Raw genomic sequence first — 25995 nt, forward strand, 5'->3', positions numbered from 1 at the left:
CCAAGGTAAAGATAAACAAGTACTTTTCTTACGTATTTGTCCCTTAATCACAGACTAGGAGACTACTAAATGGCTAGTTTTGCCTGTTCTTGCTCCTTACCAATGTGCATCAATGAGACCTTGAGTCCTGCTTGCTCCCTCTTGCTCTGACCTGGGGTCTTCCAGCAAACCTCTCGAGGAAACAGCTGAAAGGAAAGAGCAGAAGGAGGGTGCTGGGCACCCCTCTGGCCAGGAGAGAGGGGTGTGTGAGTGAAGGAGAAGAGGGGACCTTCAGGCTGAGAGCACTCTGCATTTCAAGGCTTTTGAAAGATTCCACTGGGTCCTCTGGGATGGGGCTGGGTTGTTCATAACTCCAGTGCGACCAGGTGGATGGTCTCCCCAAACACACTCAGTGCAAGTCTTCCAGGCAGTACTTGTGCATTGTACAGAAGCAAGAAAGGGCAAGTACTCGACGTGGGGGCTTTGCTGTCCTGTCTGTTCTTCTAATAGGCTGTGCCTTAAAAGCACAGGTTGAGTGTTTAATGTTCAGTGAGGAGCTAACGTGTCCTACAGTCATATACCATATAAGCACAGCATTCATTCACACACATAGAGATATATAGATATCCGACTGCATGTTGTTCGTGCTGGCACTTCTGCCGAGGGGATATGGCACATGTAGGAATATATCAGTACTTCAGCCTTTTTTATACCGGTAGTTTAAAATTTCTATTTCAGCTAATGTAGAGAGAGAGAGTCAAAGAGGCTGATCAACAGGCAGGAAAAAAAAAAAAATCTATAAAATCTTGCTTTGCAGTTCATCTGATAAAGGAAATATATAGTGTGTAAACCTTGTTTCTCATCAGGCTGATTCGCACTCGTATAATGAGCTCTGATTCTCCTGTCCCTCGCACTGTTTTTTCCCCTGACATCACTTACCTCTGACATAAGCCAGTATAAGAAAGGTCAGAACAATGGTTTTCATCTGTAGCAAGAGAGGACATGTGTACCCTACCTATGCTAACAAGTCCGAACGACTGGAGAACATATTTATAAATGTATTTATAAAGATAAAACTCTCCATTCATTGCACTATTGTCAAACCTAATAAGCTAAGACAATTGAAATCTGCCGGCATGGGAAAGCAGGGAGACCGAACACTGTCGCGGTGACCTGCACACGGATGGTGCTGCACTCGCCAGGACTGAGTTGCTGACCCGTTGCTTTGTGAGTGACCTCCTTGGCTGTGAGCTGGTGCCCTGAGCTCCTTCTCAGCCTGCAGTCAAAAGAGGCTTCTCACGGGCTACCATGGGACATCCGAGTCTCTAAGCAGGGAGTAACTGTGCAACTGAATACTCTAAAGCCAAACAGCTTGAATCCTTTCACTGCTCATTGCCCGACACACGTTATCCAGCATCTAATATGGTTGGACGGATGTGTTCTCTCCCAACATCTTGGCCATGGGAAAAGATGCTATGTAGGCTTTGGGTTAAAAGTCAGCTAAAGCTGGAAGGTCATGCGGAATAGGAGGGCTTCAGGGTGGGCCCCTATGAATGTTTCCACTGGCAGGAGTATGCTGTCTATCTTATGTGCACCACCTTCAATCCAGCAGAGGTTCACCCGAAAGGGAAGGTAGGCCCAGCTCAGACCTGGCTGCAGATGTTTGGAACTGGCCTGGAGTCTGCTTTGTGTGTTTCTTTGGGGTTAAGACCAACGGTTTGGCTCAGTGCCACGATCTTCAGCCTCACGAGTTTGGGCTCAGACCTGGATCAGCCTTTCCAACAGTTCAGGAACTCACAAGTTTGATGTCCCATATCAGACTACCTGCACTTACCCTATCTTTGGCCTGAGCTTTCAAGAAGAAAAAGGTTCAGCCAGGGACCGTGGTGTTTGGTTTTACATTGCGCTGCCAGACAAGAATATCCTGTCGTTATATGGAATCACTGCAGACTCAGATAGCATCCCTAAAACCTTCCTCCCCTCCCAAAGCTTTCTGCTGCTCCTAGCATGTTAATGAGTAGCTACAGACTCCCGCAGCAGAACTTGCAGGATTGAGTGGCCTTGGCAGAGTAGCTGCAAAGGGCGTTGTGCTTAATAAAAGGACTAAAATTTACGGTGGCCTTCCCTATTTCTTAAAGTGAGATTTGGTCTTTGGATGTTAAGTGTTGGGCCGATGTGTGTGGAAAATACAAATCGGCTCCCTGCGTCCCTCTGGCAGTGAGCAGGCAGGCACTTTTCTCCTGCCCTGGGACAGTTGGGGCAGATTCCCTTGCAGATTCCTATTGTCCTTACTAAGGAGGCATGATTTGCAGCGGTGCTGGGTGCCTGCAGGTGCTGCCCGCCGCAGGGGCAGCCCCAGTGGCTCAGCACCGCTGAGAATCAGGCCAGGGAGGGTCCCGGCAAGGGCAGGGGCAGGGGGAATGGGGCAGGGGGGGAAGAGGAGCAGCGGTGCTTGCTGACGCTCAAACACAGGTCTTCCGATGGAGGGACCTGCCGCAGGGGGAGGCCTCTCGGCCCCCACAAGTCAAACTGCACAGAGTCACAGTTAGTCATCATCATCGTCGTCATCATCATCGTCATCGTCATCATCATCATCGTCGTCATCGTCGTCGTCATCGTCGTCATCATCATCGTCATCATCCTCGGTATTTATCTTCCCAGAGAGCACGTCCTCTATCCAGTCCTCCAGCTCCTCGGCTGTGGGCAGGTCGTCGTCGTCTCTGATGTCCATCCAGATGCTGTCAGCCTGTGAGGACAGGGGATGGGGGATTAGCCACCCTCAGAGAAGCAGGGAAGGGATGGGGTTTGCTGCTATTGTGGGGTAAGGGTTGGACCACGGGTGGGATGCAGGGGTGGTGGTGGCTTTAGCTCCCGCTCTGCCACAGCCTGTGGGCAGGCTCAGCCACAGTGTCTTGCTGCCCATGCGCTGGGATTATCACTTCCCCCTGAAGTGTTGTTGCTTCTGACTGGGGGGCAGTGGGAGTAGTCAGGGGGTTTACATGAGTGTGTTGTACTGTTTGCCCGAGGTTAGACGTGTGCCCGCTCCTGTTCCTCTCCTGCACTGCTGACACTTGTGAGCAAGAGCATCATCCACTTGATGCATTGTCTTCACACTGTCTGGCCAGTTCTGTAGACTCCAAGTCTACATAGAGACCATAAAGAGACCTATGCCAGCTCCCCTGCATCACCTCAGTTCAAAGGACATCACAGCATTTCTCTCCTTCCTTCCAGAGCCCTTCTGGGACCCCTTCCTTTGAGCCTTTACACCTTCCTGTCAGCACCCCTTCTCCCCAGTCTCTTTTACTATCACCTTTGCCTCAGGATGATGCTCGGGACTCTCCACGTGTAATAGTGGTTCCTCCTCTTGGAAGAGCCTTTCCTCAGATCATTTCAGCCATGCTCCAGCTGAAGAATGCTGAAAAACACTGATGCCCCCTGCTCTTTCAGGTGCCCCCTGCTCTTTCTCTCCAGCTTTCTCTCCAGCTTTCTCTCCAGCTGTCTGCATTACTTCCATAAACTGGAGGGGATGTGGGGGATTCAGTAAGAGGATGATGGCTAAAATGTGGTGAGAAGATGCTGTCTAAATTGTGGCTCTTACCCAGGGACAGGAAGCTTAGCTTAGTCTCTGAGCCTGGAAATGAAAGGTATTCTCTCAGCTTTGCTATGGGTTCCTCGGGTAAATGCCTGGGTAAGCCCCTTTCCCTTCACTGTCTCCCCTCCATAAAACAGGATCAGCCTCCTATTTTGCAGAGGTGCTGTGAGGCTATCTCATTCAGCGTTTGATGTTGCAGAAGCAAATGCTTTCCATATGTCAGAAGATAACTACCGGCTTTTGCCAATGCACCCTACTTCTTCCCCTGTCTGTGCTACCTAATTCTCTTTGGTTTATGGCTTGCTAAAAAGCCAGACCAATTTCTGCTCAAGGACAGCTGTTTCTCCCTTACAATATTTTCCTCCCAGAACACCAAAACTGTAATAAAAAAGAGCCACGGAGAGGCATGCAGCTCTTGCTTCACTCACAGGATCTTGTCCCCAACCTCAGGACTGTTTATGCAGCAAAAAGTGACATCTTTAAATAATGGGAACAGGAGTGGGCCCGTTGCACCTACAGAAGATGCTGTGCAAATAGAGCAGCAATATTTTGCAGAGCGTCATGGCCCTGGTCCTGAGCCACTACGATGTGACAGGCCAGCGGGGGACACTGGGAGCTCTGGTGTTTGTATTGGCAGGTTTTTAGAGAAGTGATGGGGTCACAGGGGTTATGTCCACTGAAGCCAACAGCAGTGTTTATTTTTACTCCGTTGTGTAAGCCCCACTTTGTACCTGTGTGACTTGGCTGAATGCAGTGATGTAACACTGAAATAACGAAATGAGCTCAGTGTTTGTTTTAGATATCACCTGCCAACCTAGAAGTTTCTTAAATCTCTCTCTTGAGGAGTAGAAAACAGACTTAAGAGGAATGAAATAAAACCAGAAAATACTATAATCAACAACCTGAAACATTTGCTATATCAAAGCTAGATAATGCATGAGTTTTTACAGGTCTCTGAGTGACTGCTGGATAATAAGGCATATGTTCCTGCCTAATACTGCCTTCTATGTGATTCTTCTGACACTGACAATCCTATTTCCATGGATTTCCATTGATAGCTGTTTAATGTAGCTTTGACATGACTTAAACATGGCCAACTGCAGTAAATATAATGAAAGAAGATACTGCAGACTAGTAATAAGGGCAAAAGACTGGAAGACTTCTGGATTTTCTGTTCATTTCCCTCATGATCTTAGGTGGCAGATGCTATCTTGGCCCTCTTCCCTTTTGTCTCTCCCTTAATAGTTCTGCTAACAAGCCCTAACCCTCTGGATTCTCACTCTCTAGGTGTCTGTCCCACAGTCTGGCGAATGGTAAAGCACCACTCACATCCAGCCAGCACCGAATCTACTCTGTGACTCCCAAGCCAGCCTCTCATTCCCCTTAACAGGATGGGCAAGATCAAGGGCTTCCACTTTCTTCATAACACCATTATTTTGCCTTTTCTACATCTCCCATCTTACGGTCTTGCAGCATTTGTTATAATAGGAGGCACAATCGTCCAGCACACCCTTGCTGTCCCTCTTTTTCTGGGGAGGTACAGGAGAGAGGACGTGGGGGCCTGGAGCAAGGTCAGGGGTGGGGCCAGGACCAGCGCTCAGCCCTGGACAGTTGTCCCAACTCTAAGTACCTCTCTGCTCTCTTCTAATGTAACACCAGGTTCCCATAGAGCTGAAATTTCAAACATGAAGTCAAGCACCAAATTACAAACACTTCTGCAGTGGAGAGATTTCTGCTTCCAGAGATACTTACATATCCACACAGGTTCATTTTAAAGAGATTAAACCAGCCAGCACTTGAACGTTGAAAATAAACTAAGGTAATAAGTGAGCCAGGTTGGAGTGCGCTGCGTTACGTGCTCTCATTGTCTGGGCTCTGATTGTCAGAAAGAGAAAAAATGGTTTCTCTCCGTAGTCGTGTCAGGGCTGTGATGCACGGTACATTGCACTCAGCAGCTCTCCCCACATCTCTGCTGGTGGGGGTCGGCAAGTCCTTCTCCCACCTGCCTTTAAAGCTCGCAGTGTTTGGGTGACCTGACAGCAGTCCCATGGCTTGCTGGCTTGAAGGCAGCCACGGTGAAAACTGTAGTTGCTAGAAAGCTGGCCTGATAGCACGGCGGTGGATGCTGTGGGTGCCACCATCACCACAGCCGTGCTGAAGCAGCACCTCTGCAGCGCTGCCGGCTGCGGGACAGTGTGAAAACCCTTCAGTGCCACAGGGCATGGAATGGACACGTCTCCTCTTCCCACCAAATCCCTCTGACACTACCCACACGGCTGAGGAGGAGGAAGGCCTGGATGAACCCCAGTACACCCTCTTCACCCCAGCAGGATCCCTCCATTAGCAGTTTAAGTCGTACTCTTATTAAGGCTCTGTATTTATTTGGTTTTTTTTCAAGCTGTGCAGTTTCTCCCTGACATCTGTTGGGGTCTATCTTTCCCTCCTACACTCAAGCTGTGCCATTCTGCTTCTGCTGCAAAAACACCCTCCTTTTTCTCCTTTTTGCCTCCCCTAAGCACAGCTTGCTTTTCCCCCTACACACACACTTTTCCTCCACAAACCCACCCGGGTTCAGTCAGAGCAGGGCACTGACACGGGTGCACGCTTTGGGTTGGGCTGGAAATGTAAGACCTTGAAACCAAAACCAGGCAAAGCCCCGAAGCTCAGACCATGGGGGCTGGTGCCGACCTCAGCAGATGTGGTTTGTGTGTGACTCGTCAGCAGAAACGTGCTCAGACCGAAGCCCTGAAGCCCAATGTTGGAGGTGTTACGAACCCTGCTGCACGTGGGGATGGTGAAGTCTTTATACCTTTTCCTGGGAAAAAAGCCTGGTCTACCTGCACTTAACAGCAGAAATCCCACTGATTCCAGCGGGCCTCAGATCCCATCTTTTCTAGTACCTTAATCTTGGGATTGCTGGATTTTCTGGGCATGTGCTACTCACGTCTGTGACGTTCACCACCCCGATCTGTGGTTTGAACAGGTCAATCTTGAAGGTCTTCTCCCAGTAAGTGATCAGCTGCAGGAGTGAGAAACAAAGCTCAGACAAGGGTGTTTGTTTGAAATACCCCATTGCATTAATTCAGCCAGTGGGGCTGTGGTGCGGGGAAGTGTGCATCGGTGAGTGCACTGGAGAGAAGAGAGGCTCCACACAAGCTCGGGCTGCCACACACGGCCAAGGAAAGTGCCAACTCTGGAAAAGTTCCCAGGACACCACCTTCATGGGAGGCAGACCCAAACGAGCAGCTCTCAGGGATCGACCACGGTCCGGTTTCGCGTGCTTCCCTGTCCCAAATTCCCTGGGGCTATTCCTGCGCTCGCGCACACCCCACACCCCCACCACAATCCATGTATTAAACCAAGAAAGGCAGGGAGCCCCTGCCACTCACCAGAGGAAAGTCGTCGGGGTCAATCCAGACAATGCTCAGGTCAGGATTATCAGTGTTGTCCCTGGCAACCTGCTTCAGGATTTCCAGGAACTCAAAACCATCTGAAACGATACATGAACTGCTGCAAACACGCAGACACTTTTCGCTTGTGGGGTTTTCAACTTCCCTCACCCCGCTGTGCACACAGGAGTTGTTTATAGTTCTCATTAAAATGCTGTCTTCCAGATCTTTCTTCTGATAATAAGACTTTTAATTTTGAGCATCCTCCCTGGGTACTGAAATTAGTTACACATGAATTAAGTCTTGTAATCCTTCCATGGAGTGGAACAATGTCACTATTTTCTTGTGGTGAGGGAAGAACTGAGCCCTGAGAGGCCAAAGCTTTTCAGCATGCTGATGGCACTGAGAAACACCAATGCCATGACTTTTCAGGAGCTGATGCCCACGGGTTTCCCACATGCCCATCACACACCCATACCTCAGCACTTTCCCGGAGCTGCGCAGAAAGGTAGACACAGAGTTAGAGAGCAAATCCTGGCACTAGGGTGGAGGTCATGACTTTTTTTCCCCATCCAGCCATTCATTTACATCCAGAATTTGCATCCTGGCTAGCACACCCACTAGCGTAAACACCCAGAAGCATCCCAGCTCCCCATCCCAGCCAGGGTGCCGGGCTCCACAATGCAACCAAAGCACATGAAACTACACTTTCTTGAGTGACAGAGAGTCACACAAGGATGAAAATTGTGGCCTCCTACCTGGGTCGTCTTCTTCAGCAAAGGCCACGATGTGGATTCCCTCCATGTCATCCTCCTGGAAACAACAAAGCTATTACTAATGGGCCAGGAGTGGAGGACAAAGTCCAGGTGGTTGCTGGAGACAAGGAGTGGTGTGATGCCTTCAAACAAACATGATGATTGCAAAGGGAGGCTTGGCTGGAGCCCCACCAAGACACCAGAAATGGGAGCTGAAGTGAGACTGAGTTGTGGAGGTATTAGGCGCTGAAGCAGGTAGTTTGGGTAGCGTTGCTGAAACCCTTCAGCAAAAAATGAGGTGGGCATCATGGTGGCAAAGGCGAGGAAGCTTCTGATGGTGTGGGGCAAAACCTTGCCTGCAGAGAAGGTCAAGGGCTCTCTAGCATGGGAATATGGGCTCACCCTCCATGCCTGAGTCCACCTACCCTCATAAATATGCAGCTGCCAAGGATGGTTTGAGGGGAACAAATATCTGCCACCATGCTCAGCTCCTACACATGCTCCTTCGAGGCCAGCAAAGGAGGTTTCCTCACAATATGAGAGGTGAGGTGGCTCACCTGGGCCACTTTTGCGAGGTGAAGGGTCTCTGCTCTAGGTGAGGGTCTCCGCGAGCAATGAGGGGAGTTGCATGAAAGGCTCATTTCAGGACTCCAAGGCGTGGAGGACAGAAATGACGGCCTGGTGGACTGCTTTTCTCCATGAGATACGTGAATAATGGGTAATAGTATTGGCAAAGGCCAATGGATCTGCCAGCCGGTTCATCATCCGTCTGCTATGAATGTCATCTCTGAATTACCCCACAGATCAGCTTCGCCTTCCTCACCCGCTGCCGGTCCTGGTTTCCATTTCAATTGGTTTTAATGCACGAAAAAATTCCCATCTAAATGCTAATTTCTTTTCCCTTCTGAGCCCAGAGGTGACAAAGCCACCATCAAAAACTGAAAGGAAAAAAAACCCTGAAAGATTAAGTGGAAAACATTATCTTTAAAAACAATAGTGGATGCTGGGCCTTTGCTGGTGTCTTCGGGGAATACATTTTCACTGGGGCATTCTAGGAAGATTTACTTGGGATTCAGACCACTTACAGCTGGCAAAATCTACACTGTTGCTTTTTCTCCATATTTGCCAGCAGCATTGTCAGGCAGCAAAATAAAAAATATATATATGCAATATATAATTTTATATATAGCTGTATAATATAGCTCTATTCTGACCTCCAAGGCAGCAAACCAAACTGGAGTAACTCCAGTGAAGGCATTGAGGATGTTCTGAATTTGCAGTGAGATCAGAATCCAGCCTGTTGTCTCCTGTAGGTACAAGTCCCCTGTTTATAGCAGAGGCAAGCTCTGTATTCCCAGGCTGCTGGTAAAGAAAACATCCAACTGCTGACAATCCACAGTTTTCCTGGGGTTACTTAGAATATGTTCAGTATGAAAACAAAACCACTGCATGTGAAATTTGTGTCCCACTGAAGCCCCATGAATAAACTTCAAGGGACTTCAGTGGATCTAGGAAGCTATTTTCTATACAGAATCTGTATTTCAAAACAAAATGAAAAGCTATCATGCCTAAGTGCCTCATAACTTCTGGTTCAGTTTTATTACCTCCTGCCTTGTTGTATTAAAGACTCCCAAGGCTTTTGGTGCTTCGGAGTCCTGCAGCGTTTCATGTTACACCACAGCAAGGAGGCAACTGAATGCTGTTATAAATGTGCCGAGCTTTCTGGAGGAATGACTGCATCTTTCCCAGGGTCTGTAAAGCACCTGTTCAGCTTTGGTTTCAGCATTCAGCTGGCACTTGAAGGTCCCTAACTGGCTATTAACATCTTATTCGTTCAAAGCGAAGAGATAATTTGCTATACATGATTTTTCCTTGATTTTCACCTTTCCCCTCTTCCCCACCCTTGCAGACCAGGAGAGTCCTCTCTGTGTGATCAGTGCCAAAACACTGGTTAGTTCTTCACAATTGCTGACTTCCAGCTTGCTCACACCATGAGAAGTGCAATCAATGCACGATTTGCTCCGTAATCTATATAATTAACTGAACTGCCTGCCCTCGCTCGCATTTTGAATTGTACAATCGTACATTTTGAATTGTACAACTGCTCTGGTACAATTTCCATGAGTCATCTGTTCAGTAGAATCTCCGTAGTTCACCCAGCGAGCGGCCCACTGAAATCACCCCACCACCAGCAGTGACAGCCATTAGATGAGATGATAGTGTTCCTTCCCAAGGATGCTCTCCATAGCTGTATCACGGCTGCTACAGAGGCTCAACACCCGCCTGGCATGCTTGGTTAGCTTTCCCTGTTCCCTCTGTGGAGCAAATGGGACCCAGCTCAGCCATCCACCGCTGTTGAGCAAAGCATTTGAGCACACTGTTTGAACTCAGGCACTGGGCATCACAGCTGATGCTTTCCCGTCTTCCCAGAGGAGGGAAAGCGGCTTTGCGAGGAAGGAAAGATAAAGTTTTGCCCAGCCAGAGGCTGGAGCTCTTGAGCAGCAGTTTCTTGTTGGAAGCTAGCAGGGGATGCGAGGCTTCCCACCCGCACATGCTTACCCACGTCTCAAACATGTCCTCTGGGCGCAGCTTCCGCAAAGTGGCCCTGAAAGGAAGAGAGAAACACTCGTTGAGGATGTGTCCAGCCCCGTCACACATGACGCTGATGGTGTCATGGAAAAGGTCACTGTGGCACGTTTGGTTGGTGTCTTGAGTCAGTGCTGTCGGCCACCACGTTTTGAATGCAAGCATGGGGGCACAGTAGGTCAACTTGTGCTTTTATTTATGGTGATAAAACCTTGCCCTTTCCCCCACTGGAGTCATTGCAGCCGCTATTCATGCTTGGGACAATGAGATGCCTCTCTGTGCTGGGATGTGCTAGTGAATTAGTCCCACACATGGCAGATTGTTCTGTCTGTGTTGAGAGCACGAGGTGACCCATTCACTTCTGTCTTGCAGTCCCTGTGACATTCCTAATGGGCTTTGTTCCCCTTTTCTTCTGGTTTTACCCAAGCATAATTCCACCACAAAAATCCTTCCAAACTCTGCTGAAGCAAAGAAGACAGAATAACTTCTGGGAAGAAAATTCAGATCCTAATAACCACTGGCAACAAAATGTAAACCGTAAGACTGGTCAAAGCAAATTTTTTTGACAAGTAGTTCATAAAGGACAAAAAAAGTCTTTTCAGACACATCCATAGCAGGAAGCCTGTCAGAGAGCCTGGGATGCTAAAGAGGCACCCAAGGAACACAAGGCCGTAGCAGACAAGCACAAGGAATGCTTTGCACCTCTGCTCACTGTGGCATCATGTGTTCAGGGAGGCTCCACCTGTCTGACCAGCTCCGAGAGCTGTTGCAAAGAGACGTGTCGGTCGATGAGGTCCTAGAACAGATTGGTAAAGGGAGTAGCAGCATGCTGCCAAAACCAGGTGGCATCAGTGAGATGTGTAACCTGGTTTGCCTTGCTACCAGAGCAGCGAAAATAAGGAGCATTTTTTTAGAGGTTCCTAAAGGACCTGGGGAGTCACAGATCTGGAAGGGCGACTTCCTCATGGGCACGGTGCTACCAGCAAAAGTGGAGTTAACAGACATTTGAAGGAATGTGACATGATAGAACAAGAGATGCATGGCCTTTAAGAGGAAAGTCATGGCCACAGATCTGCTGGAGTTCCCAGAGCAAGTCAACGAGTGGGGGAAGGAATGCTGGTCAGTGAGCTTCCTTCAGAGGACCATCGGACAAGGTCCCTTGCTAAAGGCTCTCAGAGAAACTGAGCTGCAGTTAGATCAGAGGAGAGGTCCTCTTGTGGATTAAGGCCATTGGGAGATGAAGGGTGGAGATAAATGGTCAGGTTTTGCGACAGAGGGAATTAACCAATTAAGATTCATAGCATATGCTTTGGTGTGATCATATGCATAACATATTCTCTGACAAAGATGAGAAATAGGAATATGGCAGTGTTTGCTTATCATATCCAATTCTTTGACGACCAACACATGCCTGACTATGAGGAGATATGGAGGGATCTCCTGAGACTTGAGTGTCTGCATGGTAGATAGATATATAGGAAGTAACACACTTGCAGAAAAACAACCCTGATTATACAGGTGCAACAATGGGTTCTAAATGATTTATAATTAATTATTGCCTCTCAGGAAAGGGGCCCAGGTATCACAAATTGAGAAAGCATCAGCTCCGGAGGCAAAAGGCAAAAAGAAGGTTACAAACAGTAGGGAGATGACTAAAGAGTAAAACACATCATACCATTATGGCAGTGGACAGCTACACTATGCACCTCCACAGTGAATGTATGTGTGGTTCTGGTCATCCCATCACAGAAATTATATGGAACAACTGAAAAAGGGACATGGAAACATGGCAGTGGTGAATGGAGTTGTGGAATGACCTCTGTTTGGTGGAGGTTAAACAGGTAAGAACTGTATCTTGTAAAAGAGGTAACTGAAGAGGGATTTGGCAGTGGGTCTAAAAAATCAGCAATAGTAAAAAAAATAAAAGTACAACAGGGAATGTCTAGTCATTGTTCCTCTATAAGAGCTAGTAGGCACACAGCAAAATTATTAAGTAGCATGTATAAACTGAACAAACAGAAATGCTTTTTTGATGCAATGCATAATTCAGCTGCTGAACTCACTAAGTTGGATGTGTTCAGCATCAAAATAGAAGTGAGATAAATGACTGTAGAAAATGAAGAAATAGCCACTAAGCATAAGATCAGGGATACAATTTTTGACCCAGCTAGTCTCCTCATTGCTGATTGTCAGAAACCAGAGATCATATCAGGTGAATGAATATTATGTACTTACACGTACTTGCACCTGGCTTTCAAGAGACTTTCCCGTGCCATTCTTGGGAGAAGCTGTTGGAGAAGGGAAACTCAGTGGGAAGGATTTGATCACACCCACGTGTACTGATTGCTTCGGAGTTAGTCAAGATTTGCTCTGGTTGCTTCCCTACGCTGGAGGGAGTGGAGTAAGTGGGGCTTATGTAAGAAGGAGCAGAATTCAGCCCCCACGTCGCTACAACTGGGGGGGTGGAGGGGTGGGTGGTGTCCAGCCCCAGCATTTTGCATTCAAAACAGACATGAACCCAGAGGCCTCTTGCTGCAGGCTGAGGAACTACCATTTAATTTCTATTTGTGCAACTGAGAGCAAAATCTGGGCTGAGACCTTGAAGTTGTGGTGCCTCGCCACCACCCTGAGCCAGACACCCATCTGCTGTGCAGCCTCGGACAAGTCACCCCGCCATGCTGAACACTGGCTTCCTGACCAGTTTGGGAGAGGATAAACTTTCCCACCACTGCCTGCAAGCTGCCCAGGGAAACATCAGCCGTGAGGCTGCGTATGGGCTCCTCCTGGGCTCCTGCTTTAGCTGTTTTGAGGCTCCAATGAAAGCTCACCAAATCCCAATTTCTGTGGAGGGGTAGAGGAAGAGGTGATGAAGCCCACCTGGGTACAGCAGCAGGAAACCTTTTTTGAAAGGTCTGTTTAAAGTGTGCCAAAGAGCCTGGGTACTGCTGAGCATTGGGAGCTTTCCCCAGTGATGTGACAGGGATCCTTCTGGGGGATGGAGAGGTGGCAGCGGGGCTTTGCACCTCAGCAGAGGGATAGCTCATGCCTGCAGGCTGGGGTGAGGTGAAAAAGTCTGCTGTGTGAGGGGGAGGAGGCGAATGGTCCTCTACACCTCCCTGCAGAGGAGAAGATCCTGCTGAGTTGTCCACAGGGAACCAGCACCTGGAAGCTGCTGAGGTCACTTTGTTTTTCTCTACAGGCTTGATCATCTCTCTGTCTGACTAATTCCATTTCCAGCCTTTGGCTTTAGGTCCTTTACTGGTAGCAAGGCAGAAAGAAGCACTTCTGCTCCGAGAGACTCAGCATCAACTGCAGGGACATATCACTGTCACCTCAGGTTTTTTTCCCCTGCCATGGCAGCACCTTGGCAGGTTTGGGATTTCAGGCATCCCATTTCATGAGACTCCTTTTAATTCCCTTCTGAGCCTTAGCACTTGCAAAATACATAGCCCACCCCCTTGCTCCTACCAAGCACCACATAGCATCTTGAAATATGTAAGACCTGGGGGCTTTCCACCACAATTTGTTGCTGGTGGAGAGCTTGCCTTATTAGGCTAGCATTTAGCTGACTGTGTTTAAATCAACCTTCTGATGCTGCTGCTTGACAGAAAGAGCTTGGAAAAAAAAAAAAAAGGGGGGGGAAGGACTGAGGTCAGGAAGTCCAGGAGGTCAGCAAAGTGACCTGTGAGTACATGAGAGATAGAGGACCCCTTCATATTTCAGAAAAAGCAGAGATCTGTTTCTAAGTCTGGTGACTGACAGATTCCAGAGACGATCTCCCATCTCTAAACCCTCTGTGTATGTGAACACAAACCTCCAGCTCAGTCCAGTTTGGGGTCCCCTAACCATATTGATGGCTCTGCTTTTCTTGAACTCTTTTCTAGTCCCTTGAATGTCTGCTTGGAAATGCTGTTGCAGGAGCAGCAGATAGCCTGTGTGACTATCCTGCACTGTATTTTTAAGGGTGTAAAAAAATATAGCACCTACTTTTAAGGGTGTAAAAATACAGCACCTCATAGGTAGCTGTGCCCTTGTACTTAAAAGGGGATCAGCCTTTCCAGTCATTTCCAGACTGTTGATAGCTGAGTCCCTAAATGACTGTGCAATAAACCTGATCACAAAAAGCATGGGGCATCCACAGCTCCTGCTGAGCTGATCGAACGCTGTAGCTGCTCAGAACCTCTGCCACATGAGGCCCAACACAGCCATAACAGCAGTGGCTTCCTCTCTGTGCTTGTGGTCAGCAGGAGCCTCTCAGTTCATCATGGTTCCTCCGAGCTTGGTCTGAGCTCAGAGCCTGCCTACAGACATACCTGACATGAGAAGAGGGATACACCCCTTAGTGAAGATGTTTCAGGGAAGGAGGAGACTGGACAGAATTTGGATTTAGCTTGAGAGGCCTTGGAGAAGATCATCTTCTGTACAGACCTAAATTAAAAGCATGGGCAAGTAGAGCACAGTTTCTGCTCTCCACTGCCTACAAACCTCCCTGCTCTTTGAGGGAGGATTAACCAGGGAGGAGGAGGAGGGAAGCTGTGTTGTCACAGCCCCATGGTGGTGGGCTCTGATTGCAGCACAGATACTTGCACCTCTAGGATTAGGAAAAGACCAGCCACACTCTCAAACCTGGGCCAGCGAATTGCCAAAAGATGGTTGTCATCCTGATTTTTTCTGAGAGGAATGCCCTGGAAGGGTAAGCCTGTGATGACAGACACCTTTAACTGCTTCCCACAGCCAGGAGTGTCCTGTACGCTACATACCTTCTGTGCTCCTTCACAAATTCAACCAGCTCCTCTTCTGTGTAAGGCTTATCAGGGATGTGAACAGGCTCATCCATAAATGGTTCATAGAAGTCCACCTCGTTCATTTTCAGACCTAGCTTCTTGGCAACCTGTTGCAGTGCAGATAGTCAGAGGTGAGTGAGTCTGACGTGACTCTTTGCCTACCCAGAGCCTCTCCTGGTAGCAGACCTGAGGTCAAGGTGCTTGTTCTCTCTCAGAGCATGCACTCTTAAGGGTGGCCAACAAAATATGAATGGATCTTTCCTTGGTTAAAAAACCACCGATGCTCTCTACATTACTGGCCTTAAGCACTGGGACAGAGCAAGGCCAGTGTCAAGGTCCCACAAACATAATGGGGCTCGTTTCCAAACCCAGATCAGGACCTGCCCTCACGCTGCAGAAACGGCCTTTTATCTCGTGACGGGGCCAAATCCAAATGCAGACACCAATACCACAAATTACAGGAACACTGAAAAGGAGAAGCTGGAGCCCGATATTAAATCTGGGAACATCCTGAGCTTCTGGAAAACAGGTGGTGGAGTCTGTGAGCTTCCACTGAGGTCCATGGATGCTTACCCCTTTGTCAAAGGTGGCAAAGAACTTGATGTATGGCTGGAAGTGTTCAGCGGCTTCTTCAAACGCCTTGTAATCTGGAAGGAGAAAAGGGGGATGAAGAAAAGATTTCACAGACAGCTGGCCACGCTCTGATCAGCACAGAAGGCACCAGGGAAGAACAAATATAAATTACTGCAAACTACATCAGATGATGGCACTATGCTTCTTCCACCCTTTCAGGGTTCACAAACAAGGACCATTTCATGTGAAGTGAACAGGACACAGGTTGTGCAGCCCCACAGTGCTCAGGAAAACTACAGATCCCAGCATACCACACCTAACTGGGGCTGAAATCAGCAGCCCTGGGAAGCAGGCCCAGGGGTTAAAACTCCAGTGTGTTTGCAGCTGCCCCCTTCCACAAGCAGTAGTTCAGCCTGGGAAATACAGGGAGTTGTTCCAGCGTTAATGATTGCTGTCATTCCCTAAACAGTCACCAAGCATGATTAGGCACCCCCTCCTGCTGCAGGAGGAGGGGGCAGGAGCAAGGTATGTTTTTGCTGTTACTGGTATCAGGTCCTCAGCTGGGGTCAGGAAGGATGCTCTCGGCCTGGCGGCAGCTCTTTACAACAGGTATTTCCCACCTTTCTTCAAAATACTTATTACTGAACAGCGTTAGGGGCACAGCCCTGCCTGAGCTGCCCTGCAGCCCGTTTTGAGCAGGTGAGAAAACCGAAGGGAGAGGCGGATGGGCTGTTGCCGTGCAGCAGACCTGGTGATACGTTGCTCATTCAGGTAAGAATACCTGTCTTTTTGCTGAAGGCGAGCCCTACAAGTGTGGGGTGCAGACTGCCAGCACCACCCAGAGAGCAGGGGGAGTGCTTGGGGCTGGCAGAGGAGACTGCTGGGGCTTGCCAGGGAGAGTCTCAGGCAAGGGGTTCTCAAGACTTGTGAAAGCTGATGGTTTTGCCTGGAGTGGTCCCTGAGTTGCACATCCCTCAGAGCATGGGACCAGCTTCTTCCTGGTCGTGGGGTTCAGCCAGGAGAAACAGTTCAGTGCCTTTGCCAGGCTGCCCTAAGGTGTCCTGCTTATTGCTGTGTGTTTGCCAAGTTAGTGTTTAATGTATGTCCCCCTCTTTCCCTTTGCCTTCCTCCCTCTTTCTTTGACCTTTTGGGCTCACTGCTCGTAAGAGGGGGAGCTTTCCTCCTTTTAGGTGCTCACTCAGTGCAACTGTAACCTCAGCTGACTTCGGGTGAGGTAGATATACTTTACTTCAGGAGCCTCCGGATTATCACCCCTTTCTTTTGCCAGCAGACACTTTGCAGAAGGGTCACTGCTGTTGGTGTAGGAATGGGCTCATGTGTAGTAACAGCAGAAACTTGCCTACAACCCCACCTCATCCTCCAGCAACTTTGGCACTGTCACAGCCTGCCATATACCCCTAAACACCCTTAATATTCATGCAGAAGAACCCATGCCTGGCCCCCAGAGCCCCCAGCCAGGCTCCAAGCCCCGTGAGGAACATAATTCATCTTACGTTCAGAGTCTTCTCCTTTGAAGTAGCCGATGAGTTTGATTTCCTCGTCAATTTGGTCAAAGGCCTGAAGCTCCAGCTTGTTGTTTATGATCTCCACAGGGTCTTCTAGCAGCTGCCATGACAAATGTATTTGATAACACAACGATTTGCAGCACCAACCTATGCCTGGCAGAGTGTGTGACTAGCAGCCTAAGTGGGGAGAAAGAGGTCACCCAATTTCTCTGCTGCTGGAAACCCTACTTAGTGCTCTCTGCCTTAATGTGAGGAACTGAGAGATGCAGGTCACCTTCAGAGGGAGCCGTTAGTAGGTTCACTGCATAGGTTGAAGCATCAAGAGGGAAGCTGAGAGAGCTTTGGCTAACCCAAATGGATGCTGAGGGATCTGCTGTGATGAGAGATAAGGGTTAGCAATTGCAGCTAGCTTTAGCAAGGCTGAGAGGAAAGGAGAGCACTTGAACGGGACTGTGAGCTTCTGTGAATGATGGATATATTTGTTTTCAAGAGTCATTTGCTGGAAGAGGTCATCACAAAGAACGTGCTTTTGGAAAACGTTAAAACCGACACACTAGAGGGTGGCAAAGCAGAGTTTTGGAGCAGTAGAAAGTCTGGATGTGAATTTTCCTGGCTGATCCTCCTATGCAGAATGGGTTAAACCCATGCTTTGGCTGCGGCAGACACCTCACAGTATTGATGAGGAAGTTGGAAGACCTATCTGCTGCTTCAGCCTTTTTTTATGTTTTCTTAACTAGCCACTGCTGGTGACAAGATTCAGACTGGTTATTTTACCCAGCAATACTGGTGTAAATCAGGTGTGGTTTCACTAGGGAAGAATAATGCAAGCAGACCATTGTACAGCCTACAGAGGAGTAGAGAACCTCTGGGTTTGTTTTCCTTTGAGATCAGGCTGCTGAGGCACCACAGATAAGTGTTTTTATTTCCCTGCTTTGCTGGGTATTTTCCCTCATGAGTGGAAAACACACCAACAGAAATCCTTGCTCTCTTCCTTTGTTCACAATTTTTCAGTGGCACACCACAAAGCACAGCAAGCAAAACCTCACAAAGCACCTTACGCCGCATCCGTTGCGAGGGATGCTCCAGCATAAGGCTCTGCCTCTGCTGTGTCCGCAGCAGCGTGGGCAGCTCCCTGCTGCCATAGTGGCCTGAGCCACAGAAACCAGGGATCCCACTGCTGCCAGGGTCAGAGCAAAGCCCTGCCCTGTTGGTGGCCCTCCTGGGTGGGGCAGATGCCCGTTTCTGTCCCTGAAGCCACTCACGTGTGCTTTGGTGTTCCTGTTGCACGCAGCCACAGAACTGCCGTAGGTGAGCTAAGGTCCTAGGGAGCTGTTTCTCTTCCCAGGCCATGCTTCTCCCCACCAGCACTCCTGGCCTGCAGCTGACCATTTAGGCAACCTGCCACCCTGGGAAACAATCCCTGCCAGCTCCGCTGCTCGCCTTACCTCCCTTATCTGCATTATTTCACGGCTGCTCATAAAGGGAGCCTCATTTCAAAGGAAAGCCAAGCTGCTGCAAAATGTTTTCACTACAAAGCAAACACCATGTTTTTGGGCTGTTGCCTCTCCTAGGGATAAAATGTAAAAAAAAGAGAAGTGTGGCACATCAACGAGGGAGTCAGCATCTCTTTTGTATTTAGGCACAAAGGTGAGTACATAGTTGTGCCTGTGCACAACATGACCCAAGAGCACTAAGTCCTAGGGCCTTGATCTTCTCTAACTCATGGCAGTGCAGTTCGGTAAGTTCACTGAAGAGGCAGTAGTACACTACGTTATTTGTGCAGTTGTGTCTAGAAATGGGCAAACAGTTTGCAGCACGTACCTTTTTCAATGAATTGAGCTCTTTTTAGTTGTTCTATGAGAATGCTACTTCTTGGATTTATTTTTTTTAATAACTCTTCTTTTTTAAGAAAAAAAAAACTAAGAGAATGAAAGGTTTTGTAAATGGCAAAGTGTTTGCACACCAGCTTGCTAACTGAGATGGGTGACTAGCAGTTAGTTATGTGGGACCGTTGCTTGTTTCCAATCAAATACTCCATAAACAGGAAAAAGAGCAGAACATCTTTAAACTATAAATGATTGATGGCATATAAAGGTACCAGCTTTCCTGGGAACTCACAGTCAGACAAGTATTTGGGAAGCTGGCAAATGTCATCTCTACCAGCGCACAGCAAACAGGGATGGAATTTCAAATAAAGATAAACCTGTGTTTTTTAGCAAAGTGAGTATTTGCAAGGTCTTCTCAGAGAGGCTTTATCTATCTCTCAGCTTATCTGTGCTTACATCCAAGAGGAATTCCACCAAGACATCTGTGGACAGTTCCCCATCAAATTCAATCAACCGGTCCTCCTTAAAGACATAGAGACTTCCCTCTTCAACCAAGCCTGAAAGGAGACAGGAAACAATGTGGTCAACGCATCACTAAAAGCATTTTTACTACAGAGTATCCTGCTTGTTAATCTAGCAGTGCCTCCTGGGAAAACACAATTGCCAATTCTCTGTGTTGGTCCAGTTAGAAACAACCTTGTGACTGATGTTTCACAGCACGAGGGAGACACCTCAGCCAGAACTTGTGCTAGCTTCTTCCCAAATGTTGAACTTTTCGTCCAGATTACAGTTTGGCCTCAGCTGGAAAAATTCTGTACCAGGAACTTGGTTTATCTTGGCTATCTATCTTGCAGTAAATAATACTGGCCTCTAACTGACATCCTAAATTTTAACAACCTGTCACAAGACAGAAAATAGATTTTGATGCAGGTTGTGCTTTCTGCCTGGAGAGGGCTGAACTATGTGAATATAAACAGTGATCTGGAAGTCAAAGCAAGATTCAGCCTCTCTGAGGCTTAGCTAGCCTTGGCAAAAGGATTAGAAACCTATGGTAGAGATGCCACAGATGGCAGGCTGGCAGATTTGAATGGTATATCACTGGACTGAGTGCTGAGTGCCACAGCATTTCAGTGGAGGCTCCAAAACCAGCATCACTGAGCTCCTGCAATGCGTGGTGGCAGGGTACCACAGGCCAAGGTGGTTGGTATTTTGTTCGTTCTTAGAGAAACAGAAGCTCTCAGCTTTGGGTTAGCTTCCACCAACACACACAGCCTCTAATTTAGGAAAGAAAATTACAGTCTGGTATACAGTCTGGTATACTTAAACAGTCTCTGACCTTAAGCCTAGTGGTATATTTTTGTGCTGTTGTATTTATGTGCCATATTGTTTTGTGGGCTAAAATATGGAAGGTTTGCCAGCCCCTGGAAGGCAGCTGTTTCCAGGGGTGAATGCTTTCACCTTTACAGCAGGTTTCCTCTTCTGCTCTAGGGAGAAGACAGAAGGGTTGGCACCTGGTTGCCAAACCACTGCAAGGCTGTGGCTCCCCCATTAGTGGCCAGGGGTCACCCTGCCATGGAGCTGGTGACATTTGGGGGCCTATGTGATTGCCCCGTAGGTTTTGGTTCTGTGCTGCTGTGCCAATCCTGTCTCTGTCTAGGAAGAGCTTGGAGTTATCCCATGGCACCTAGTTACAGTTTCTGCTCAGCAAGCTGTGATCTTCTACCCTCTCATCACTATGGAGTGAGTTTGCTTTATTTTTCACTTGGTTTGGTTTTGTTTTGACACTCTCAGCCAGGAAGATTTTTGCTGGAAGGATGTCAGCTCATCTTGCTCATCCTTGCCCCCCAACCCCCACTTGATCCTGCCCATGTTGGGGTGGGCAGGTGGTCAGTGTGCAACTGCCACCATCACCTTCCCCATCCTGATGACAAGGATTTGGCTGTCCTTTGTGGTGCTGGCTGTTGGGCATCACTCCCACACTCTCTCCAAGCTATTCCAGAGATATCAGACACGGGACTCACCTAACTTTTTGGCAAGTTTGGCATCCTTCTTGGAGTCAACCATCCCGAAGCCGATGCTCCTGGGCTCCAGGACCTGAGCTGCCAGCTGTGGGAGGAACCAGAGAGCCTAATGTTAGTGACATTAACACCACAGGGTAGCTAAAGGACATCCTGCCCTGATAGTGGGGCACGACAGACACAAGTGACCCATATTCTGCTTTCGGACAGTACCAACGGGTGGGATGCATCACATGCTGCCTGCCTGCTGAGATAACGTTGCCTGGAGGTCACAAGGGTTGGGTTTCTTCCCACTGTGTCGCAGCACCAAGTGTGCTGGCAATACCACATGCTGTTAACTGCTGTTTGACACTCAGGCATAGGGAGAGGGCTCCCGACCGAATTGGGGACACCAAAGCAGTAGGCATGGCTGGGAGAAAGTGCCACTGACACAAAATCTGTCTCCTCTGTTGTGCCTCGATGCCCTCCTGTGGGGGAGCATGACATGTGGGCACCATGGACATCTTAACTCTCGAAGTGCTTGGTGCCAGGCAGCAGTGACTGCAAACTGGAGGAGACGCAGGGCACTGCAGCATCATGTTTCCTTCATACATGTCATGGGGTGGCCAAAGCAGACTCCCAGCAAAATAAAGCAGAGGGACTTTGCAAAAGCAGTCCCTTCTCCTGTGAAATGCTTTGTCATGTCTCCTGTCCAGGCTTCAGCCAACTGGCAGTTCCTGGCCCCTTCTTTTTCCTAAAGAAACAGGCACCCTCATGTTTGCTTCCTTGAAGCTTTGGAAAACCACTGCCTCCTGTTCCCACCATTTTTGACGAAGGGGCCTCCTGAAGATATCAAGTTCCTGCCTGTTTTGTGAAAATAGATATGTGATGAAAGGAGAGACGTTCTGCAAGTGCCCTGTGGTGGGATCGGCCCCGTGTGAGACCCTGTGAATTCCAGATGGGCTCCGTAGCAATGCAGTGATCCTGGGAAATGAGCCCCCTTACCACCAGATGACTGACTTAGGCCCACCACAAGCACGCCAGAGACCCTACAAGGCAGTAATGATGCTCTGAGACCACCAAGGAGCTGTAAGAGCCTTCTCCTCCTCCCTCTCCCTCCCTGCTCCACAAATGCCTCTGATGCTGATGGTCTTCTCGCTGTCCCCTGTCCCAACCCTGCCAGATGGTGGGGGGCCGATGGGGACAAGGGGCAGGGGGCCTCCAGGACAGGAATGTCCCTATTAGGACACAGCTGCCTGCGCTTGGCGGTGGGAGGCTGGAGGGGGGCAGAAGAAAAGCCGTGGCCAGAGACATGGCAGGCTGATTTATGAGGAACACCCTCCCCCAGGACCCATTTTGGCACCCTCCCCCAGCCTCAAAGCCAGTTTGAATGTCACCCAGCAGCCCTGCCCCCACGGCCACACGGCCCCTTGGCTCCCCTGTTATAAATAGCCTTCGCCTGCACCCGTCCGCTGTGAGAGCAAGCGGTGATTAAAGGCATTGGGGAGCAAAAGCCATGAGGCAGCCCCCATGCCTGTGCACTGGGGTGTTATGAGGCCAGCCAGTTCCCCATGCTGGCAGTGCCCAGACCTTCCCCAAAATCCTGGGGGACAACAGCGGACACCTTGGTGAGCAGGGCTCAGAGACCTTGCTTGGGCCAAGCAGAGCGACAGAGAACGTGGTTGTCTTCTCCCTTCCACCAAATACATGTCCCCAGGCCTGTCACAAAGCCCTCCAGAAGGACATATTCTCCACCAACCACCACAGCATCACTGCAACCTTGATCCCCCTGCAGCTATCTGGCGTGTTGTCTTTAGGGGGAAATGCCACCATGTGAGGCAAAAGGGGTGCTCATTTTATGCAGGAAACAGGCCGTCTCACTGCTCTTTCCTTGTGCTCTGCCAGTGTTTTGAAATAAAGGTGAAGCTGCATGTTCAGGGCTTGTTCTTACAATGGATGTTGCCTGAACAGGGCAGAGCACTGGTCCGTGTTTGCACATCCATTGATAAGGCATTTGAACACTGGTCTGACCAGTTTGGCATCCCATCTTGGCACCCCATCTCCTGGCTCAGGCCACGGCCATTCACATCAGAGCACGTGAGAGCAGCTGGTACCCAATAATGCAGGGAGACATGGACACCTCTTGTGAGCTCCCTAGACATCTCTAAGTGGGTAAAGGTGAGAAGAAGCTGTTTTCTGTTCCCCATTATGGGAATCTGCCTTTACTGGACAAAGGGATGGAGCCTGTAGGCTCATCAGCTTTTGGGGACATTCTCAGCATGTCCCTGCTTGTTGGTAGTTGTGTAGACCAGCAAGAGGTACCTCAAAGTCAATGCTTGAGGCTCTGGCTGCACTGTGACCAGAGGTAAAACACAGAAAGCCCAAGGGAAGAAGACTTTTCAGTCATGTCCAGTCCATGCTTGACCTAGCTACTTACCTACAGCTATGTTAGCCATGTGCCAGACAAAGTCAAGGCAGTTTAAGTCCAATAGTTCTTGACTCCTGCACACAGGAGATGGTTAGGGTTTCTTGGGGGTGTTTGAAGGAGCTCAGAAATGTGCGTAAAAGCTGCAACACCTGCTACAGACAAGTGGTTGGGCGTGAGCGGGGATGTTTGCAAAAGAGGCATTGATCAGGAGTACTGTATGTCAGCATGCAGCATACTCAAGGTAGCTCTTTGGAGGGGTGTGTGTGCAGCCGTGTAGCTGTGAGCATGGGAGCTTGCTGGGAAAGAGTAAACATGTCAAGAAAATGTGGGTGATGGGATGAAAGCCTCTTTGTGTGAGACTGTGAGAGTGTGCACTTCGTTAGGGCTTGGGAGGCAAAAAAGGTCACAGTAATGGTGGAGGTGTGCCTGCTGGTGTGTGTGACTGTGTCTAGCGAGACTATCTCTAGGAGGTGTATGTATCGTGGGTACGAGTGTTTGGAGATGTTCCTCTGAAAAGGCTCGTCCCAAGAGCTGTGCAACAGTGTGTGTATATCGGAGAACGCGTATGTACCGGGTGAGCGTGCGCGCCTGTGGGGACGGAGCTGGGAGCTAAGTGGGCAGCCTGCCTCCTTCACTGGGACTTTCATGCTAATGAGATAATGAGGTGAGCGGTACAGCCTGTGCCCATCCACTGAGCACTGGGCTCTTGCACCAGGGAAATCTTTATGCAACATGAGACGCCCAGGAACTGTTTCCACTGTGGCAGTGTCTGGAGGCAGGAGACCTTTGCAGGGTGTCAGTACTTATGGTGGCTTTTTCAGGGGGTGCAGGGGGTAGGCATTGCTCCTGCTCTTGCTTTCCCTCTTTTCCACTACAGCAGGGGAGTCTGACCAGTGCTTAGGTGAGGATGTATTCCCACGGCTACATTTGAACCCCATAAGGCAGCAAAATATAGAGTATGTCAGAGGCACAGCAGCTTGGCTAGTTGCCCCCTGCTCATTACAGTATCATGCATTTATATATCCCCTTACAGTATTTTCTGATTCCATAAAGCTAGTGGGATTTGAATGCAGATAATGTTTCTAATCTTCACAGTCCTCTTGGCTCAGGACCTTGGGACAGAGGTGGCTGTAATGTAAGAACACAGCCCCTCCTCCTCCTCCCTTTAAATTCATATCTCTTGAAGACTTGGCCAGCCAGAGCCCTTGCCTTTGTGTCAGCCTCTATAGCGAATAATTTAGCTTCAACAGCTGCATGGGGAGATGGAGGGGAGAAACTGCCCTGGAAGAACTGGACCTAACTGGTCATGCAGTCCCTGAGGTATAGCTGGAGCTTTGGGCAGACAGAGCTGCCTAGAGCATGAACAAAGATCCCAGTAGCTTGTAAGCTCATATCCCACATGCATTTTGCAGCCTTCCTTTCATGTGCATGGAGCCTTTGCAAGGCACACTTTCTAGCCACAGGATCACAAGCTGTGTCCTGTGCAGTCTTGGGAAAAGGCGCTGTGAGTTTGGGAGCACTCCTCCTTTCTCCCACTCCCCTCAGGTAACAGCTGTACTTGAATTTGGGTAAGTGTGAGGTAGCACTTGGCCCTCTGGGATGTGTGAGAGGTGCCAGCCCAAAGCGAAGCTTGAGTACCACCAAGTAAGCAAGCACCACCTCATCTTGAATGGTGTCAACAGTTACAGGCAATCTGAATAATGGGGATGGAAAGAAACAACTCCCTGCCAGACCATCTTAGCTTCACACCTACTACACCTATCTGAACCTAGGTGTGATGCTGGGAAGCTTTTGGGAGATTTAAGAAGTCCCATGGGGTCATTCTGAAATCCTATAGGTTACAGAGCAGCAGAAGTGTCAACGGCTGCCTGACCATGCTCCTATTCCAGCTGCAGACAACACTGACTGTGCCAAATCTTGCATTTGGTGTCAGTTTTGCTGCTAAATGGCAGACAAAATCCAGCAGAGAGGGTTTCAAATAGGAGTGGGAGGGGTGGGCATCTCAGCATGGTCAATTTTCATTGTGGAGTGACATTATGGCTTTCTGGCCTGGATTTTCTTCCCACTTCTCTAGCACCTGCCTGGAGCTCCCACAGACAGTAAGGCTCATCTTCCCCAGTCGCTCAGGCTGGGAGGCAGGGTGCTGGGGACATCTGGGGCTCTGTGAGAGCCATCATGAGTAAACTTCTCTTAAGCATGGGGAGCTTTCTGTTTCCCTAGCTGGCAACAGTGGAAGAACAAAACTCAAGCAATGCAAGGACAAGAGCAACAGGAGATGATGAGAGAACATCCCTCAAGCAATCTATACTTCTCCGAAGTTTCTCTCCTACTCTCTTTAAAGATGAAGTTTATGCTGATGGTCAGAACCTGTTTGATGTAATAATGATAATTTTATATCCCAAAATGTTAGGTTGGCCCCTCACTACAAAAAGGACATTGAATGACTCGAGCGTGTCCAGAGAAGGGCAACGGAGCTGGTGCAGGGTCTGGAGCACAGGTCTGATGGGGAGCGGCTGAGGGAACTGGGGGGGTTTAGTCTGGAGAAGAGGAGGCTGAGGGG

The 25995-nt window shown here is 49.0% G+C and overlaps 1 protein-coding gene across 1 annotated transcript in view; it reads right to left on the reverse strand.

The window, feature by feature from the left end:
• Positions 1-599: 599 nt before the first annotated feature.
• CASQ2 (calsequestrin 2) overlaps positions 600-25995 on the reverse strand; it is a 35442-nt gene continuing 10046 nt past the window's right edge. Inside the window, exons 2-11 of the mRNA XM_074853222.1 lie at positions 21032-21116; positions 19467-19567; positions 17173-17284; positions 15659-15732; positions 15062-15192; positions 10275-10320; positions 7719-7773; positions 6961-7061; positions 6516-6590; positions 600-2725 (exon numbers count right to left, since the gene is read on the reverse strand). Coding sequence (XP_074709323.1) covers positions 2525-2725; positions 6516-6590; positions 6961-7061; positions 7719-7773; positions 10275-10320; positions 15062-15192; positions 15659-15732; positions 17173-17284; positions 19467-19567; positions 21032-21116 — 981 coding nt within the window. The 3' untranslated portion in view covers positions 600-2524. The remainder of the gene's footprint in view (positions 2726-6515; positions 6591-6960; positions 7062-7718; positions 7774-10274; positions 10321-15061; positions 15193-15658; positions 15733-17172; positions 17285-19466; positions 19568-21031; positions 21117-25995) is intronic.

Source organism: Strix uralensis, chromosome 2 (assembly GCF_047716275.1).
Source record: "Strix uralensis isolate ZFMK-TIS-50842 chromosome 2, bStrUra1, whole genome shotgun sequence".
Lineage (NCBI taxonomy): Eukaryota > Metazoa > Chordata > Aves > Strigiformes > Strigidae > Strix > Strix uralensis.